This window comes from Lepeophtheirus salmonis, chromosome 3 (genome assembly GCF_016086655.4).
Source record: "Lepeophtheirus salmonis chromosome 3, UVic_Lsal_1.4, whole genome shotgun sequence".
Lineage (NCBI taxonomy): Eukaryota > Metazoa > Arthropoda > Copepoda > Siphonostomatoida > Caligidae > Lepeophtheirus > Lepeophtheirus salmonis.
In genome coordinates, this window is record NC_052133.2 from 465,163 (window position 1) to 484,030 (window position 18,868).

General features: G+C 35.9%; 7 protein-coding genes across 9 annotated transcripts in view; 4 read left to right on the top strand and 3 right to left on the bottom strand.

The window, feature by feature from the left end:
* nahoda (DOMON-like domain-containing protein nahoda) overlaps positions 1-3,408 on the top strand; it is a 50,849-nt gene extending 47,441 nt beyond the window's left edge. The window contains exons 6-13 of one of the 2 annotated variants that reach the window (XM_040708511.2): positions 53-445; positions 500-653; positions 718-1,589; positions 1,654-1,873; positions 1,944-2,119; positions 2,186-2,358; positions 2,423-2,781; positions 3,107-3,408. In XM_040708511.2, coding sequence (XP_040564445.1) covers positions 53-445; positions 500-653; positions 718-1,589; positions 1,654-1,873; positions 1,944-2,119; positions 2,186-2,358; positions 2,423-2,781; positions 3,107-3,119 — 2,360 coding nt within the window. In that variant the 3' untranslated portion in view covers positions 3,120-3,408. Of the gene's footprint in view, positions 1-52; positions 446-499; positions 654-717; positions 1,590-1,653; positions 1,874-1,943; positions 2,120-2,185; positions 2,359-2,422; positions 2,974-3,106 lie in introns of those variants that run through there. The other variant, XM_040708509.2, reaches the window with a different exon arrangement.
* A 26-nt stretch (positions 3,409-3,434) lies between these two features.
* Positions 3,435-5,433, bottom strand: LOC121114296 (lysine--tRNA ligase). Its single transcript, XM_040708220.1, has 2 exons — positions 4,925-5,433; positions 3,435-4,833 (listed from the first exon to the last, which is right to left on the bottom strand). The coding sequence occupies exons 1-2, from the start codon at positions 5,431-5,433 to the stop codon at positions 3,435-3,437; spliced, it is 1,908 nt and encodes a 635-aa protein (XP_040564154.1).
* An 833-nt stretch (positions 5,434-6,266) lies between these two features.
* Dhdds (Dehydrodolichyl diphosphate synthase subunit) lies at positions 6,267-7,649 on the top strand. The gene is made up of 2 exons (XM_071886853.1): positions 6,267-7,128; positions 7,181-7,649. The coding sequence occupies exon 1, from the start codon at positions 6,346-6,348 to the stop codon at positions 6,787-6,789; it is 444 nt and encodes a 147-aa protein (XP_071742954.1). The 5' UTR covers positions 6,267-6,345; the 3' UTR covers positions 6,790-7,128; positions 7,181-7,649.
* Positions 7,650-8,155: 506 nt separating this feature from the next.
* Positions 8,156-11,533, bottom strand: LOC121114518 (calcium-independent phospholipase A2-gamma). 2 transcript variants are annotated; one of them, XM_071886852.1, is made up of 2 exons: positions 11,015-11,533; positions 8,156-10,805 (listed from the first exon to the last, which is right to left on the bottom strand). In XM_071886852.1, the coding sequence occupies exons 1-2, from the start codon at positions 11,409-11,411 to the stop codon at positions 9,724-9,726; spliced, it is 1,479 nt and encodes a 492-aa protein (XP_071742953.1). In that variant the 5' UTR covers positions 11,412-11,533; the 3' UTR covers positions 8,156-9,723. The 2 variants fall into 2 exon arrangements, with proteins under 2 accessions (XP_071742953.1, XP_040564446.1); XM_040708512.2 differs by having other exon boundaries at positions 10,982-11,531.
* Ddc (aromatic-L-amino-acid decarboxylase) lies at positions 8,162-9,727 on the top strand. Its single transcript, XM_040708513.2, has one exon. It carries the CDS (start codon positions 8,162-8,164, stop codon positions 9,605-9,607), a length of 1,446 nt encoding a protein of 481 aa, XP_040564447.1. The 3' UTR covers positions 9,608-9,727.
* A 925-nt stretch (positions 11,534-12,458) lies between the features above and the next one.
* On the bottom strand, positions 12,459-13,103 carry LOC121114521 (uncharacterized). Its single transcript, XM_040708515.2, has 2 exons — positions 12,911-13,103; positions 12,459-12,828 (listed from the first exon to the last, which is right to left on the bottom strand). Exons 1-2 carry the CDS (start codon positions 13,008-13,010, stop codon positions 12,557-12,559), a joined length of 372 nt encoding a protein of 123 aa, XP_040564449.1. The 5' UTR covers positions 13,011-13,103; the 3' UTR covers positions 12,459-12,556.
* A 930-nt stretch (positions 13,104-14,033) lies between these two features.
* Positions 14,034-18,785, top strand: Nup160 (nuclear pore complex protein Nup160). Its single transcript, XM_040708508.2, has 7 exons — positions 14,034-15,436; positions 15,505-16,463; positions 16,532-17,147; positions 17,217-17,514; positions 17,574-17,686; positions 17,755-18,558; positions 18,619-18,785. The coding sequence occupies exons 1-7, from the start codon at positions 14,183-14,185 to the stop codon at positions 18,709-18,711; spliced, it is 4,137 nt and encodes a 1,378-aa protein (XP_040564442.1). The 5' UTR covers positions 14,034-14,182; the 3' UTR covers positions 18,712-18,785.
* The last annotated feature ends 83 nt before the right edge of the window (positions 18,786-18,868 follow it).

The following is an 18,868-nucleotide window of genomic DNA, read 5'->3' on the forward strand; positions in this document are numbered from 1 at the left end:
ATCACACCTCTTGATTTGATTTGTATAAATTAAGTTATTTTCCCCCTCTAAGAAATTGAAAAAGACTCTAAATCAGAAACCAAATCTGAAACTGAGAGTAAGTCAGAGACAGAATCCGAAGCTGAAAGTGAATCAGAGGCTGAAAGTAAATCTGAGCCAGAATCTGAGAGTGAATCAGAGGCTGAAAGTAAGTCAGAGCCAGAATCTGAAGCTGAGAGTGAATCAGAGGCTGAGAATACGTCTGAGCTAGAATCTGAAGCTGAGAATGAATCTGAGGCTCAAAGTAAGTCAGAGCCAGAATCCGAAGCTGAGAGTGAATCAGAGGCTAAAAGTAAATCAGAGCCAGAATCCGAGTCTGAACCTGAAAGTGAATCTGAAGCAGAAGGAGAGGCTGAGTCCAAATCTGAGCCCGAAGGAGAGGTTGAGTCTGAAAGTGAAGCTAAAGGTAAACTAGTTAATATAATCCATAATGAATTAATAATGCAGTTAAATATTTTAGCGGAGGATGGGTTCGCCGAGCCAAGTGCAGAGGGTGAGGGAGTTACCAAGTATACTCCTAAAGGAGACTTCCACGCAATGGATTGTACTGATATGGTGATTGGAGTAGCCAGAGACAGTACTTTTAGAATAGGGGATTACTACACTCGCGATAGGTAAAGCGTTGATTGATCACTAGAATCAATGATGACATCAAAATTATTTATCTCAATCTTTCAGGTCAACTCCTCAAAAAGATGGCTTTTGGGGTGGAACTGAGGATTTGAATGCTGCTATGGGATACGAAAAGGATGGAGAGACTGTCATATTCTTCCGCAAAAAGTTAAAGAGCAATCACTTTTCAGATCATTCGATTACAAATGAGGACATGCATGTAATATGGGCTATGGGACAGGAAACAGGAGATTATTTTCATCGTCCAAGCTCTGGTCTAGAGGATGATTCTGTTACGCCTTCCATGCCAAACTTTTATAAGCCAGATAATATCAAATATCATGGGAAACGTAATAGGGGTGCTACACAAATTAATTTCTATGATGAAGTGAAGCAGAATATTGGTGCCAATGCAGGACAGTCTCTTGGATATTGTGGTGGAGAATGGAAGCTTCCTCGAGATTGTAATCCGAAGGAAAAAAATTGTGACTATTCTGCTCGTTGGGTCTATAAGGAAGGAAATGATGAAGTGGATTTTGAGATTCAATCAAAGTTCATTGATAAATGGACCGGTATTGGGTTTTCAGAAACACCTCAAATGAGTAGAACCGACATGGTCATAGGTTGGGTACAAGCAAATGGAAGAACATCCCTTCAAGATTATTGGGCTAATGGTTACTTCCAGCCCGCAAAAGACTCTTCGCAAGACTTGAAAAATAAAGAAGGCTCAATCGAGGATGGAGTAATGACAATCAAATTTTCACGTGCTCGACAAACAGGAGATAAGCAAGATATTGCATTTGAAGACGATAAAGGAATTTATCTCATTTTTCCGACAAAGGGAGGAAAAGTTAATCCTAAAAGCAAGCGTTTCAAAAAGCACGAATTTACACCCGTTGCATCCTCTCAAAAAGTTATCATCAAACCATGTCGAAATAGTAAATATTTTGAAACCAAAAAATAAAAGTTATGTCTCTATAATCTTCCATTTTTTTTTAATAGGTGACGGATCAAGTACGTTTACAACAACTCCTCGACCACCTCAGCTCAGATATGAGGCTAGCTTGAAGTTTATTGATTTGGGGCCTTTATATAAGCTCCCTGTGGCTGGTACAAAGGAGTATACAAATTTAAAAAACAAAATTTCCGATAGTATGAGACAGAGTCGGGCCTTGGAAAGTGTTCCAGGATTTCGAGATGTCATAGTTACAAAATTCAAAAGGTACATACTCTCAATTACACAATCTCTTTTGCTTAAATATTTGCTATATATCTATATTCATTACTCTTAGTGAAAATTTTGGCGAATTCATCGCCAATATGGTGGTTGTCGTCAATAAAGATGACTATGAAGTGGAAATCAATGATGAGGAAAACACTGTGGAGATGGCTCTAAACAAAATTGTTGAGGGTAAGAAAGTTGGAAGTCTCAGTGTTGATCCTCAATCCCTTAAACTCAAAACTCCAGGTAATAAAATTAATTGTTAATATATGTATATATTTTTTTTGTAACACTAATGTATCATTTATGTAGTGACACTTGATCCCAATGTGGAGTCTGTTAAGAATAAAGGAATCATGGGATTCTTGGAAAAAAATAAAATATGGATAATCATTGCTTGTGTTGTAGCTCTAGTCATTATTGCATTATTACAAGCCATTTGTACGATTTATAAAACAAGCCGTAAGCCCAGCGTACCGGCCAAAGTAAGTAAATGGTTAATAATAACATCAATCGACATTATTTATCCCGACTGCTTTTTAACATCAGGAAAAATTAAGTGGGCAATCCTCATGGAGAGACTACTCCACTGGAGGGAATCAACATACTAACTACGCATACGAGACCTTCCATCACCAAGATACCAAAGGAGGAGGTCATCATAGCACGAGTGGTAGTAGCCGAAATGGACAGTTATCCGGCTATCACTACTCCTCAAGAAATGGATCAACAGTAGATCCAAGGATGTATAGTCTTCCCCGAACAGGCAGTGCCTATAGTTCAGGACTCCCAGGATATAGCTCAACGATGGGTTTTACAAACTCTTATGACAGGAGAGGACATTATGGAAGAAGAGGACCTCATTCAGACTACGCTCCTGATCACTATTTCATGCCTTCACAGAGAAAGTACAGTGGAGATGTTATTCGTGTTTATGTGGATTATAATAAATAACAAAAAAAATCTATCTCTATTCTCTCCCACTAATTACCTTCATAATATTCCCTAACAAATGTTTTAACCCTTTTTGTAAAACGCCTTGTCCTTCTGCATGAAATATGTATTAATTCAAATGAATATACTTGGTTTTTTTAACGTCTTTGGTAGGTTGGTTTTGCATGAATTGAATTAACTTAAGTCATTTTTAATTAATTAAAATAAACCGACCTACCATTTCTCCTCCCTCCATTTTTGACTCCATGTTTGCTAATTCTAAAATCCCTTTTATTCCAGGCACAAGCAATAAATTACTACTGATGACCAATATAGTGGAATTTATAATTAAGACTGTTGTAAAAAAAATATATAAAAATTGACTACTACTGCTTTATTGTTAAAGCAAATCAGAACGAAAGGAAGTAAAGGCGAGGAGAAACTTAATCAAGAAGAACGAACCTTTTTTTAATAATTTTTTTTGCTCAAAGACAGCAAATATAAACCTAGACAATCTCAAAAACTTACTATTATCACATTTTTTTCTACATATAGGAAAAAATGGATGCAATAAAAGATATGAAATACATTCTACAAACTTATTATTATTGACTATCTTATTAATTAATTATTTTTTGTCTTTGAGTGTTGGAAAGAGAATCACTTCTTTGATGGAGGACTGATTCGTTAGTATCATTATCAGTCGATCGAGTCCTAATCCCCAACCCCCGGTTGGAGGTAACCCACAGTCCAAGACAGAACAATATTCCTCATTGATCAATGATGCATTTTGTAAAGACTTTTGACTTTCAAAGGCTTTTCTTTGTAGCCCAGGATCATTCATTTCAGTGTAGGCATTGATAATTTCTTGTCTTCCCATATAGAGTTCAAAACGCTCACTCAACTCTGGATTTGAACGATGTGGCTTAGCTAAAGGACACATGATACGGGGGTGATCAAGTACAAAAGTTGGTTGCGTTAATTCAGGTTCAATAAAGTGAGAGAACAGCTTATCCAGGATTTTACCATTATGGTCTCGATAAATGGATTTGAGGCCATGTTGGAGAAGAATATCCTTCAGGAATACATTAGATTCCTCATCGATAAATGTATTTGGAAAGGTTTTCCCAGTAGCAGATTCTAGGCTTTGAATGAAATCCAGTCTGTTAAAGTTTGCATTTAGATCTAACTCCGTGTCCTGATACATTAACTTCTGGGATTGGAAAAGCTTATTTGAGAGTAAACGAAATAATTCTTGAGTCCAATCCATTATGTCAAAATAATCCTTATAGGCAGCGTAAAATTCAATCGATGTGAATTCTGGATTATGGTTTGAATCAATGCCTTCGTTCCGAAACTGTTTTCCTATTTCAAAGACTCTATCGAAACCTCCAACAATAAGGCGTTTCAAATATAATTCTGGGGATATTCTCATATACATCTTAGTTTCTAGTTCTTCATGATGTGTAACAAATGGCTCAGCAGAGGCGCCTCCATATTCAGTACTAAGTACTGGAGTTTCCACTTCTATAAAGTCCTTGCTGTCAAGAAAACTTCGAATACATGAAAGAACCTTAGCTCTAGTCTCAAAAATTCTTCTCTTTTCAACACCATTGGTAAGTAAGTCCAAATGACGATTACGGAATCGCGTTTCAGTATTGTCTATACCTGTCTTATAGCTTGGAATTTTACGTAGGCAGGGAGACAGCAATTTGATTTCTTGAGGAATTAAAGATAATTCCCCCGATTTAGTTCGAGTGACAATAGAGCCTTCAGCCCCAATGATATCCCCTTTTTTAAGAGAAAGGACATCAGATTGAAAGGCCTCCTTTGAAATGTAGCTATTAGAATGTAATTTCAATTGAAGGAATGAGAGTTCTTTACTTCCGCCTTGCAACGATACAAATATAAGATTTTTGCTCATACGTCGAATCTCATCAATGCGTCCAGCCAAGGATAGAGGTTTTTCAGATAGTACATCATTGTTTTGAACTTGAGAGTCAAATTGAGATCTAAAATCTTTAAGACTGTGGGTGAGAGGATAAGAGTGGGGATAGGAATGAATTAGTCTTTTTGAAAAGAGGCGAAGTAGCATTTCAAGGACTTATAAAGACGGACTTGTTCCAAATGGCTCTTTGGATCCCTGAGAGGAGATTATAATCCGCTTGGTGTCTAAAAATGAATCTAGACAAACGATACTGATGAAATATCCCTCTTTCACGCCCAGTAACGGTGCAACGTCGTTTCAGCTTTATAATATTGGAAGAGGGAGGGAGTGCTGCTCGGTCCTGAGAGGCTTTTTTAATTAACTCCTGTGGGAAAATATCCGTTGCAGCCGCAATAGCGGATAAACGAAAGTTTTCTTGATTCCTTTGAGCAAAAATCCGTCGACAATTGACGTCACGAAGAACCCCAGAGTTTGGGTAATCGTGATGACGGTATTTGTAAGGACCGTATCCGTCCCAGGCTTCCCAGTCTTGCAGAGGTTTTCCTATGTAAGTATCAGCGGTCGTTGTGACGTATGGATCCTTTGGACGTCGAAGCTTTTTCCGGCTTGAACGAAAGCGAACTGGAATAAGCCACTGGGAGGTCGATTGCAAGAAATGAGTGAATTTATGGGTCGCCATTGATTGATTTATAGGTGTAAAAGAATGGCCATTGGACTTATTAATTAAAAGAACTTGATCAATAAATGTATATACAGGAATAATATCAATAACCTAACGAGTCACGAATAAATGTGTTGAAGTAACACAGCTGATACTAAAAAGCTTTGCAGATCATAGCCAATCAAATAACTAGACTCAGAGATATATGACGTTTATTTTGTAAATCAAGGACCTTGAGTAAATAAATAAATGTATATTTGACGTCATAGTACAGCTCATATGTAATCACGTGAGATATGACAAATACCTAGATGGATTTATTTTAAAAGCACGACAACCTCTCTTTAATGAAGTTTGCTTGTTGATGACTACATAAAAATTTCAAATAAACCTTGATGAAACTCCATTCATAATTTGAATATAATTAAATGAATGTGCATTAAAAATGGCTAATTCTAGCCATTTTTTTAAAATCTATTAGGAACGAGAAAAGTGGAATATCATTATTTCTATTGTAATGGGGAATTTTTATCTACACTATGGAAATAATATTGTATAACGACATATTAACATATTTTTTAAGGTCATATATAAAATAAATCAAGGCAATGGAGGATCAAATTTTGATAAGATAATAAGGTTTAAGTCCTTTTATTTGTGGGTCTCATTTTGACATCCAATAGTTATCTTTTTTCGTTAATATGAAGGGAAAAAGGAGTTTCATTGTTATAAAACTTGAAAGAAATACATTTATTTCTTTTTCCATACTATAATGTTGATGAGTGAATCAACGTTAATAAGTCCGTAAAAAAGGGGTGGCCCTGCTGTGGTATTATAAAAAGGTTATTCTGCATAATAATAAATAATATTATACGAGTGAAATTTAAGTTTCATCATTATTCATTCTATTACAGAATAATACGTGGAGCCATGTCTTGGATCCCTGAGGAGGGAAAGACTCCTGTCTATTCATGGTGGGAGCGATTGCTCCTAAGTATTCTTCGTACAGGATCTCTACCTCGTCATGTGGCCTTCATCATGGACGGAAATCGTCGTTTTGCTCGCAAATCCAAAGTGGAACTCATCAAGGGTCACTCCTCCGGATTTGACAAATTGAGTGAGACTCTGTTCTGGTGCAGGGATTTGGGCATTGAGGAAGTGAGCGTCTATGCATTTAGCATTGAGAACTTTAAGCGCCCTCAACACGAAGTGAATGACTTATTGGATTTGGCTCGCTCCAAATTCCAAAAACTCTTTTCCGAGATCCATCGACTCGCGGAAAAGGGAGTTCGTGTACAAGTCATTGGGAATTTGGCTCTCTTACCAGAGGATCTACAAGAAGTTATCCGCAAATGTGTTGAGGAAAGGCTCTAAACTAGTTTTATTCCATACTTTTTCAAATCCCTGATCTCTCTCAATAGCCTAAGCAAATAATATATACTATAGTCTGATATATTTCATTCGATATTAGCACATGTTCAAAACGTTTTAAACGATACACGTTTGAAAAGGCTTCGAACGTGTATGTAATATAAAGCTTAAGACTGAATCCACTATATACGCTTGAATCAAATAATTTAATATGATATATTTTGTAATAAAATAACATAGTAATTATTCTTTATTAGCTTATTTTACACAAAAACCCCAAGATGATGCAAATAAATACCCATTATCTGGGGAACCCTGAATCCGAGCCCAGAATTTGAAAAAGTATCTTCTCAAGTTCCTATAATCATTTTATATTAATTTTCTTTTATTACAGTCCACCAAGGATCACTCCAAATGCACGCTTAATGTGGCCTTTGCATACACATCACGCGATGAACTCACTACGGCCATACGCTCGGCCGTAGAGTCTGAGAAAGACTCATCCGCTCATATAGAGCCAAAAACCTTGGAGAATCACTTTTACGGAAAGGGAAGATCTCAAGTAGATCTAATCATTCGTACTTCAGGAGAGGTACGCCTCTCAGACTTTATGCTTTGGCAAGGCTCTTATGCTGTTACTTATTTTACGAAAGTCCTTTGGCCAGAGTTTAGATTATTGAATTTAATGGCGGGGATCTTTCATTATCAACATAATTACCCCTATATTCAAGCATTAGCTCCCAAAGAAGAGTTGAAATAGGGATAAGTCGATCTATTGCTCATTTCCTCTCTACTTTTATCTCTCTCCTTATAGTAATATGTTATGTTATTGTGATATACAAAATAAAATAGTTTATGATTGATATCCTTGCTTTTAATGTTTAAATATTGTTTTAAATATGTATATAATCTGCAATTTATTTTTTTTTTAATTAAAAGTATTGATGATAATTTTTTACGAATTTCCTTATCAATTATGAGGTATATGGCAATATTGAGTACAAATCAAAATTTGAATTGTACTTATAGTATATATATTTACTCTTTAAGAAACTAATGAGGAATCAAAGGGAAAGCTTACTGATATATATAATTGGGATTTGGGGGAGGGGAAAATTGTTACACTTTCCTTACAAATGTATATATATATAAAGAAACCTGTTGCTTTCCCATAAAAATGTGATTGGTATGTGAGAATAAACCAAGAAAAGAAAAAATATATTATATTCAACATATATATATCTTATATTCTTCCTACTCATTTCACGTGATTGAACTTTAGAATCTATGATAAATAACTAACACTTTTCTATCGTATACATACATTTCCTCGTTTGTGTTAACCCATTAGTTCGTCCTTAAGAATTGAAGAAAAATGACGGATGTGGAAGAATTTCGTAAATTTGCAAAGGAAATGATTGACTACGTCTCAGACTACATAGAAAATGTACGGGATAGGGATGTGGTGCCAAGTGTAGAGCCTGGATATATACGAGATCTTCTCCCTACTGAAGCCCCTAAAACCCCTGAGCATTGGAAGGATGTAATGAATGATATTGAAAGAGTTATCATGCCTGGTGTGACTCATTGGCATCATCCAAACTTTCACGCCTATTTTCCCTGTGCCAACAGCTATCCAGGAATTGTTGGAGATATATTGTCCAACGCAATTAATTGTATTGGATTTTCATGGATTGCCTCACCTGCTTGTACTGAATTAGAAATGGTCATGATGGATTGGCTTGGAAAAATGCTTGATCTTCCCTCTTATTTCTTGCATGAAAGTCAAAGTGGGGGTGGAGGGGTTATACAGGGCAGTGCTTCAGAGAGCACAGTCTTAGCCATTCTGGCTGCACGTACTGTTGTATTAGACAAGTACAGAACATCCAGGCCTGATATGGTTCAATCAGAAATTACATCACAATTAGTGGCCTATGCTTCTAAACAATCGCATTCATCGGTGGAAAGGGCTGGTTTATTGGCTGGGATTAAGATTCGTCTCTTGGACTATGATAAAAATATATCAGTAAGAGGATATATATTGGAAAATGCTATCAAGGAAGACCGTGAAAAGGGACTTATCCCCTTTTGCTTTATTGCAACTCTAGGGACTACCAGTTGTTGCAGCTATGATTCAATTATGGAATTAGGCCCCATATGCAATAGGGAGGGTATTTACATGCATATTGATGCCGCCTATGCTGGCAGTGCCTTTGTTTGTAAGGAGTTTCGCCCCATACTGAATGGTGTTGAGTATGCGGATTCCTTTAATTTCAATCCGCACAAATGGATGTTAGTCAACTTTGACTGCTCTGCAATGTGGGTCAAGGACTCCAAAAGTCTAACAAATTCATTTGTAGTAGACCCTCTATATCTAAAACATGAATATCAAGATCTAATTCCTGACTATAGACACTGGCAAATCCCTTTAGGGAGAAGGTTTCGTTCTCTGAAACTTTGGTTTGTGATCAGGTTATATGGTGTGGAAGGTATACAGAACCATATTCGTCATCACATTTTTCTAGCAAGAGAGTTTGAAAAAATGGTGAGAGCGGATGAACGTTTTGAAATACCATTAAAGCAGCACATGGGTCTAGTTTGCTTTCGGGTAAAAGGGCCCAATCACTGGAATAGCCTTTTGAATAAGAAAGTCAATGATACTCATAAGATTCACATTACCCCTTCAACTGTGGATGGAGTATATATATTGAGATTTGTGGTGTGCTCTCGAATGGCAACCCTGGAGGACATTCAATTTGCATGGAAGGAAATACAACGGTTTGCAGACGAAGTCATTGACGAACTGAGCACATCAGTTTAATTAGTTCATAAGAGAAAACTATTGGCCTTATATTTTCAATATTTAAAATATATTTTTTTTTTATAAATTTTGTATATATACTTACGTAATATTAAATATATCAATTAAGTTTCATGTTAATTAATTTGATTTTTGAACCGGAGCAAAACGTAGCGATATAAGGCTCTGCTGATGGTCCACTGACGAAGAACAGTGTCTTTAAAAAAAGTAAACCAAAGCCCGGCCTTATTTAATTCAATGCAAACATCCATGATCTTATTAAAATTCCTTCTGGTATACATATGACTATCCTCTTTGAGTAAAGCCATTTTCTCTGGCCTTGTTTCGTCAATTTGTATATATTCTGACAAGTAAGGATTGAAACGATAATAAATATGTCCCGGTAATAAATCATTCAAAGTTTCATGAACTAGTTCCGTATCTGTGGCACTATCGACTATACGAGAAAATTTCTGAGCAAGTGACAATGATTTAAGTTTCTTAGATGAGAAGTTAAGAGGGTCGTAGCGGCCCAAGCCAAGTGACACAACACACTGAATTGATCTGTTGGGCCACACTTTTCGAGCTTCATGGATTGCAATCTGAGAAGCATTGTTCGTTAAGATACCCCCATCAAGATGTATAGTGTCATGAAGCATGATCTCATCAAAGTAACCCGGTGCAGCAGAGCTAGCTCTCACAGCAGCCCAAATAGGATACTCTGTAGATCCTTTGTAGTTTGATGTGATACCGGGAGGGAATGTATAGTTTCGAAATACAAAAGGAGCCATTCGCATTTCATTCACAATCGTAGATACAAGTGCAACCTTGGGAGTGCGTGGATCCCTACAAGTATCCCAAGTAAGTGTTTCTCCAACAAATTCCTTCAGAATTTTTTCATATAACTTTGTATCATAGTAAGCATGGTTAAACAAATATCCTTTCGCTCCTTCTAAAACGTTTTGGTTAAACACTTTAAAGCCAATGGACTGATATGTATGTTCCACTTCTGTAAGAGGCTTCTTTTCAAAACCTATAAAGGAAGCCAGGATAGCACCAGTACTCACACCACAAATAAAGTCAAAGAGCTCATATATTGGCTTTCCAGTAAATTCCTCTAGGGAACGAAGTACTTCAATCCCAACAATTCCTCGCATGCCTCCTCCATCAATACTTAGTATGCGTAGACCTCTCGATCCCGAAGGGGGATGGTGATAACCTAACACCAGGCAAAAAATTCGAATGTGGATTGGAAAATTGCATACAGTACACGATTCAATTCTTTTAGTCTCTAAAAGCATTTTCGTATTAAAAAATGTTAAAATATTTAAGTATTATTTCAATTTTATTGAACTGCCATAAAAGAAAAGACATTCATTTCCTAGAATTTTTTGCCTAAGAGATTCAGTGTTTCTCTAATATCCCCACTAAGGTGTTGCTCTTGCTCATAGCTTGACTGGAAGTAAAGTAATAGTCCTGGAGCGTCCCCCCGCATGGCCAACTTCCGCCCCGCACTCCCATATGTTTTAATAGTTTTATTCATCAATTGTATGGTGCAATGTAGGTCCTTGACATTATTTTCGTGATGTTGCTTAGCCGCAGTTTTTAGGAGGCTCTTGATATGTCGATCCACGTCTGAATCTGGAGTCTTTTTTGAGTTATTATTAAAGGAGATGGATCGCCTTTTTGGATCTCCTTCCTTGCTTTTTATGGGAGACTCATCTATGAAAATTTTGTATAGGAGTCGGAAATTTGTAGGAGACTCTTGGATATGCTTCTTAATACTTTCCAAAGAAGGAAGCCGGAGTCGAGTCAACCTTGTCATTCCCGTCTTTGTTATTTTGACACAATTCAGCTGACAAAAGTTTTCTGTCTTTTGAACAATTATAATACGTACTCATAACTTCATAAGTCACTCATAGTTGTACGTTTTTTGTCCTTCCATTTCTAAGGTCAATGCCAAACATACGCAATTTGTAACGTAAGAATTTTAGATGTTGGTTATTTTGGGATCTTAAATAACCAAGTTTTATAGTTGTAACTAAACCTTTTTTTTTCACTAATATTAAGAAAAATGGGAAACTATTTGATTTCAAAATGGGACCAACAAATATATGGACTATCAAAAATGCCTAGTTATATTAGACACTATTATGAGTATTATGTATTAAAATATGTTATTACAATCTCATTTCAATCGAGTAAACAATAAATTAACTATTATAATTGAAAAAATTGTATATTTTTCTCCAATTATCCTACTTTTATCGTAACTAATCGATCAAAAAAATTGTACAAATCTAGGGATTTTAATGGATTTTTACTAAATATTACTTTAATTTAATTAAAATATCATTGCTTATAATTGGAATCAAGTAATATTCAATGCAAGTGCCAATTCTTTGTTATTCTTAAAGCCATTTTGATGAAGTTTCATCAAGATTTATTTGAAATGTAATATAAATAGTATTTTCATGTTATATCGACCAATTCTGGAGCCTAAACAACCAAGTTCTATAACAATAAAAAAAAAATTCATTAATATTAAGAAAAATCGTATATTATTGGATGTCAATATGGGATCAAAAAATTACTATCCATCAAAAATCTACCCCTCTGATTATTTCTTTTATAATATGTCAGACCCTATTATATATATTTATCAAAAATATCCCAGATTTATCCTTCTTTTTTTCGTCTCTAATAAATCAATTAAAACAAAAAAATTGAACAAATCAAGTTATTTCTTAGGGATTTTCAGTACATATAACTTTCATTATATTCAAATATCACTATTTTTCATTTCCAAATGAGGGAATGGATGAGGTCGGAAATTTGTACATTTTATTTAGTAAACCAAAATGGCGTCTCATTCAATTATAATGGAATTTATTTATATATTATATAGCATTATGAAAATGTACAAATTTATGGAATTTTTAATATTATATAAAAGTTTAAGTATATTTTTTATTCCTCTAATAGCTGATCAAGAAGATAGGGAACAAGCTCTTCCTCTTGTATTCTATCCAACATTTCTCCTCCTCTTTTGAGGCTCAATTTCCTTCCGACTTGAGTGGGTGTTGCTTCAGAGTCGGTATCAGTATCTGTATCGTAGAAAATCAAGTCGGGACGAGGGGATGTCCCATACCATATAAAATGCTTTCCCATCGTCAATTGTTGCTGAAGGGGTGTTCTCACCATTCGATTCATCTTTTTATCATTGGACTCCTTTTTTATTGCTATAAACAAAGGGATAATTATATAATCATTATGAAGTTCTCAATTCATTACAGAAGACAAAAAAAAAAAAAAAACGAATACCAATGTTTCCATTAGACTTGGGAGTCTTTAACTTAGGAGAATAAGGCTTGGATGTGGTGATTTGGGGTGAATTTGGTGATGATACAGATCCTTGACTCATCTTATTCACTTGATCGTATCCTTGAACCTTTATACATAATAATTGATAGTAATGGCGATCAATTCATATGGAGGGAAATTTGAATGTATCAACCAGTTGTAAATTAGTATTCATTGTTCATTAATGGGAGATGAAGGAATAATTATAAATAATTTATCATAATTCAAAATTGGATTTTACGGTCATAATTAATTTCCTTAAAAATGCATTTCATATTATAATGATATATAATTAATTCCATCAAATCTCTAGTTATCTCTAGAAAAGTAGTTATGTACTCTCTTTCTTATCATATTAATGATCGGGCTTTGATAAATACGTTTAGAAGCCGTTAGAGGGCGATCATAAATAAACAAATGAATATTTTTCTGCTTCTAGCTATAATAATTCTTCACGCTTTGTGGTTTACACGACTAGCTTTTTTATTCACTCCTAACCTCGACTGTCGAAAGGTAAAGAAAACATTTGAAAAAAACATATGGTAGATTGCCTGATGTATTTTTCTTGTTGCCAATTGTTAATTATTGTCTTCGTTGTGTACAAGTTGCGATTTTTTACAAGTTTGCAACCAAAAAATGAGAAGAATAATTTTGACTGTGGGATTTCAGTACTTTAGATAAAGTTAATACAATAATTGTATATTCCATGGGGGGCTATATATGTTAATTGTATAATTCTTGGCTATATTAATACAGATGAGTTCAACTGCCCACAGTTATATTACTCATAAATACATAATAACCATTTAATGGATCAAAATGTAACAATGAAATAGTTGGTTATAAGAATGACCAATGTTATGAATTAATGACTTGTACAAGTTGCAACTTGTACAAAGCATATACATCGAATTTGATCATTTTATCTATGACACTCATTCTAAAAGAAGGTCTTTGATTGATATAAATTAATATAAAAATCCAATTCTAGCAATGCAATGCCTTTTTGAGTTCATAATATGTAAAGTCAGCTACTTCAAATCACTCGGGAGTCAACTTATTATGACAATAAAAGAAAACAGCTGAAATGAAAATACACCGTCTTTTTGTTGATTTGAAAAAGCGAGGCGTGCTCATCAACAGCTGCACGCAGGCCGAAGAGTATCGAAAGAAGCGGGATTTGATGTAAATAAAAAAGAGGAATTATTAGAACGTTTAATTAATATTAAAAGGATGGAGAATTCGCCGGTTTTGATGGGAATGAGGGAAGTGACTCCGAATCAGACCATCCCTGAGGAATGCCGTGAGTTTTTCATCGACACAGGAGGGAGTCAAAGTACGCTCCAGGACGTGAAACTCCCGGATACTGCTGGAGGCTTTGCTTATGCCAATGCCGCTAATAACCGATTCATAATTTGGAGAACAGTCCATGATGAACTGGAACTCACGGAATACTCCCTCGACACCTTGCTCCACTCTAATAAAGTTAAGTTCAAGTTCCAGGATACGCCGCTCCTGGAAGGGCTCTCCATTCACGAAACGTACGACTCCCTCATCATCCTGGTGAGCACTGTGAGCTCCGTTCATAAAATGGTGTTTTCTCATCCAGATCAACTTGTGGATCCGGAGACATCCATCTTTGTATCCGCCTCTGCCAGAACAGCCAAGGATCATTTTCATCTCCTGACCCAAATGGGGACAGGGCCACTCCCATCCTCTTCAGCATCCTTTCATACACTCCAAGATGAATCCATCTTTGTCCTCGCTAATCCCAGTGGGCAAATGACACTGGTTCGCTTAGGGAATATGCCAGGGATTGTCTCTGTCAACTCCATCAAGAGCACCTCCTATCTTGGACGTCTCTTAGGAACTCTCTCCTTCAAATCAACGGAAGCTTCCGTCGTTTCCCTCATTATTCATCCTCTTCTCACAGACTACTACATTTTTGGACTTTGTAATGATCATAAACTCCGTATGTGGTCAGCTTCCACCTATGAGTGTATTACAGTCACAGACATTCTCCAATATACCGTAGAACAATCTCTAGAACAAGGAACACAAAATCATATCCTCAAAAAGGTTCACTCAGGAGGAAAGCATTTGACTCTGGCCGTCTTTCTCTGTTTTTCAGAACATTCTCAATTTTGTATCTTTAAACCAACTCGTAATGCGGGCCAATTTTCTTTTGATCATGTCGCCACAATATACGCACCCGAGTATGATCTTGTCGACTTCACTGTATCCAAGTCTCATATTACTGCCCTTTGGACGAGTCCTGGTGGAGAAAATGTGCTTCGATATGCGAGTATCAAAAGTCATTTTGATTCTGAATCCTCTCATGGTGGATGGAATAATGTCGTTTTAGAAGATACATTGAATCCAGATTTTAATGTGGGAAGTGAAGAATTTGATCCTCGACAAGCTTATTTGAAGCAACTTTTTCACCCAGGAAGATTCTCTATACAGACTCTTACCAAAACTATTGGAGTAGGTTCTTCAATTGTGATATTTTTATTCATTGACTTCTTATTTGCTTTATTATTATTTTTTTTTAGATATATAGACGATGTTTGAATAATACATTAATGAACGAATATATATCTATCGCGCGATTACGTGAGGAAGTTTGTGCTGCTGTAGAAGCAGAGATTCAAAATCAAGTAACGGATTATGAAATATCTGACGAGGAATATATCGCTTTATCGCATAGTGCATGGGCAAGGTTTTATTCATGTGCAACACAATATCATCAAGCAGGGTTAAAACCTATGGGTCTAGTCTGTGATTCACATAGTGGAATGGTTTGTATCGTGAAAAAGAGTTGTATCAGTTTTGTTCGAAGTGTAGATGCCCTCGAACATTTAGTACTCAAAAACGGAATTATTTCAGTGGATGCTGAGGACTTGTTCTATGACACGCAAGTCCTGTGTGAGGATGTTGCACTTGCCCAAGATGTCATTAGTTTGATGCGAGCCATAAGCTTAGTGAGTTCTGTGGTGACAGACATGATGAGTGATGAATTTTTTAATTCTCTTCACTTGCTTGTTAGTCCGGAAAAAGTTGCTGAGGCCTGTGCTACTGCCATATTGGTTGGCGATGAGGATCACCCCAACTTAAATTTTACTCAAGAGCTATCTGCTCGTCTTCAACAAGTGAAGGATATTGGTAAAGCTCTTGAAATTCTTATTCGGATATCCGAACTGGACAACGGAATAGTTTCACATTCTGATGGAATCTTTGAAAAAACCTCTGTCGTATTTTCATCACCTATGGGTATAAGTATTGTTGCTGAATCCCTTCACCAAACAACCAGAATACGCTTCCATCTTGCTCGAGATCTCATTATTTTGCTACAACTTATTTTAACTTGTGGCTCTACTATGGGGATTTCTCCAAAAGCTTTCGTGATGATTCACTCTACTTTTTTGCCAAGATCTGTGGTCATGGTGCACTGTTATTTTATTCTTCTTTGGCTTAATGAGACCACAGTTACTCCTCCACCACCAAATTCACTGTAAGACCTCTAACGACTTATCATATTTTATTTTTTATCTATTTAATATTCTGCATTTCATTTCCTAGAGAACAAGGCCTCCGTCAAATGAATGTATTATCCACGGAGAGTTCTTCCTTTGATCCATGTGGACCCCAGTTAGCAAGAATGAGTCTTACTTGCTCATTGACTTTAGCAGAGCTTTTTTTGAATGGTCCGGGTAGAAAAGCGAGGTCATTGCTCACATCAGATACGGTGTCCTCGAAGCCTTGGCATTCTGTCTTACTGCCATTAGTTAACATTTCTGCTCAATTGTTATGGCCAAAATGTGCTGTCGCTACTCTTCCAGAGTTCCTTCTCTCTGCATGCCAATATATGCAAATACAAGAGTATACACGGTTACTTAGCACATGGTGCGATTGGAATTCACATTCGCGTCTGTATCTGTTAGGAGCTGCTCTTTTATATATGGGAGAACCAGAAAAGGCATGTGATTGGATGATTCAAGCAGCTGGTGGAATTACATCTGATCCGTTTCTTTACTCCCAACTTTTCAAGAATGACAACGACGTAGATCAAGAGCGTTTGATCGTCCTGTACTTCTTGAAGGTCATCCAACAATTTGAACAATGTGGATATTCGGACTTTGTCATTAAACTTGCTGAAACTGCCATGGCGATTTGTGATCAAAATGATCCTGATAGAGTAAGTTCCTTTATATTCAACCCATAAGCATTTACTTATATATTGCCCCTCTGTCTCTTTTATGTTAAGGCTACTCTTTGCTATATATTGTTTTCCTATCATCTCAAATTGGGACACAATGATGAAGCTTATGATGCAATGGTTGCTAATCCAGACAAATCCAGACGTAAGGACTCTCTTAGACAGTTTGTTGTAACTTTGTTTGATCGAAAGCAATTGCGGCAATTAGCCTGCTATCCATTTATTGATATGCTCGAAGAGTTAGAGATGATCATTGAATCCAGAGCTAGGTCTGTGGATTTGACGGTTAATAATTACTACGATTTTCTCTACTCTTTCCATGTCATGAAGGATAATTATCGAAAAGGTACATCTTTAAGCTTCTTGTTTTATTCATAAAATAATGTCTTTGTTTCATCATTTTAGCCGCATATGTAATGTATGAATGTGGAATGAGATTGGGTACCGAGGTTTTTACGAAAAATGGTCTAAAAAAACAGATTCAATGCTATTTGTCTTCCATTAATTGTTTGAAGTTGGTAAGGAATTATTTTGTTAAAAAAATGATTATGAATTTTCTCCCTCATTTTGAATATATATATTTCAGGTGAATCAAGACTATGCCTGGATTATTAAACCCGTTTTGGCATCACCATATCAATCCGCAAGTCCAAAACATGATGTTGATGGCCAAGAAATTATCTTGAGTGATCATTTAAAACCAAAATTAGAAGTATTGGAAATGAAAGATATTAAAAAAGAATTTGAACTGTCTTGTGCGAGATTGAAGCTCCTAAATAAGGATATATCTTATGCCAGACCCGGTCTTTCTCCAGGGGAAACAGTCAGTGTCCTTATTGCATCCAATTTGTTTGAAGATGCTATCCAAATTAGTAGTTTATTCAATTTGGACTTTAGACCCATTGTAGAAGGACTTGCATCAAGGTGTGTGAGACTCTCACAGATTAAAAATGAATCTGCATGGGACTGGATTGCTGAAAATAATCCATCCGGAGCGGATGTTCGCAGTGGTTCATGTGTAGATGCAGCATGGAAATTGCTTCAAAATATTGTGGAACGACTTGAAAGTCGGGGTATGACCTCCATTCATAAAGCAATTGTTATGAGACTTTTTAGTCTCGGAGCCTTAATACCTACATGGATTGTTAATGAGTACAAGAAAAGGAATACCGCCGAACTTCTTAGGTTGTATCTTATTCATGGATACTTAGAGGATGCTGCTTATTTGGCTATTGAATATGTTAATGCTGTATTAGGTAAAGGCAAAGAATATTTCGGGATTGAATCCATGTTAGAAGCAAATTCAGCTCCCGTATGGTTACCCTACACTGCCCTTGATCATTTACTTCTCGAATTGAGAGAACATTCTAGTGATGAGGTTTATAAAAAAGTATGCTGACAGTATATATATATGTACTTCTACTTAATATTTATTTCATTATATTTTCAGTTATATGAAGAAGTACATGGTCGGATTCAAATCTATCTTTCAACTGCCCAGAGAATATCTCAAGACAAAAAGAGAATACAAAGTCGACAATGATAATTGTACACATTAAAAAGCTAAAATTTTAGAGTAAATTTTTAAAGGTGAAAATAAACTTTTCTATACATCCATTACTAGATATTTCTCATGTTTTTATTTGATTTAATCAATTGTCATTTAAGTCCAAAAAGGACTTACACTTGTTATCAGAAAT

Bases quoted from the DNA above. Each gene is read 5' to 3' on its own strand.
- LOC121114521 (XM_040708515.2), bottom strand. From the start codon at position 13,010: ATGAGTCAAGGATCTGTATCATCACCAAATTCACCCCAAATCACCACA. The intron at 12,829-12,910 runs GTATTCGTTTTT...CTTTGTTTATAG, and splicing joins CAAGTCTAATGGAAACATTG to CAATAAAAAAGGAGTCCAAT.
- Nup160 (XM_040708508.2), top strand. From the start codon at position 14,183: ATGGAGAATTCGCCGGTTTTGATGGGAATGAGGGAAGTGACTCCGAAT. The intron at 16,464-16,531 runs GTAAGACCTCTA...TTCATTTCCTAG, and splicing joins CCTCCACCACCAAATTCACT to AGAACAAGGCCTCCGTCAAA. The intron at 17,515-17,573 runs GTACATCTTTAA...TCATCATTTTAG, and splicing joins GAAGGATAATTATCGAAAAG to CCGCATATGTAATGTATGAA.
- Dhdds (XM_071886853.1), top strand. From the start codon at position 6,346: ATGTCTTGGATCCCTGAGGAGGGAAAGACTCCTGTCTATTCATGGTGG.
- LOC121114296 (XM_040708220.1), bottom strand. From the start codon at position 5,433: ATGGCGACCCATAAATTCACTCATTTCTTGCAATCGACCTCCCAGTGG. The intron at 4,834-4,924 runs GTCCGTCTTTAT...TCTCACCCACAG, and splicing joins CAAAGAGCCATTTGGAACAA to TCTTAAAGATTTTAGATCTC.
- Ddc (XM_040708513.2), top strand. From the start codon at position 8,162: ATGACGGATGTGGAAGAATTTCGTAAATTTGCAAAGGAAATGATTGAC.
- LOC121114518 (XM_040708512.2), bottom strand. From the start codon at position 11,411: ATGACAAGGTTGACTCGACTCCGGCTTCCTTCTTTGGAAAGTATTAAG. The intron at 10,806-10,981 runs GCAAAAAATTCT...GCCTGGTGTTAG, and splicing joins AGAAACACTGAATCTCTTAG to GTTATCACCATCCCCCTTCG.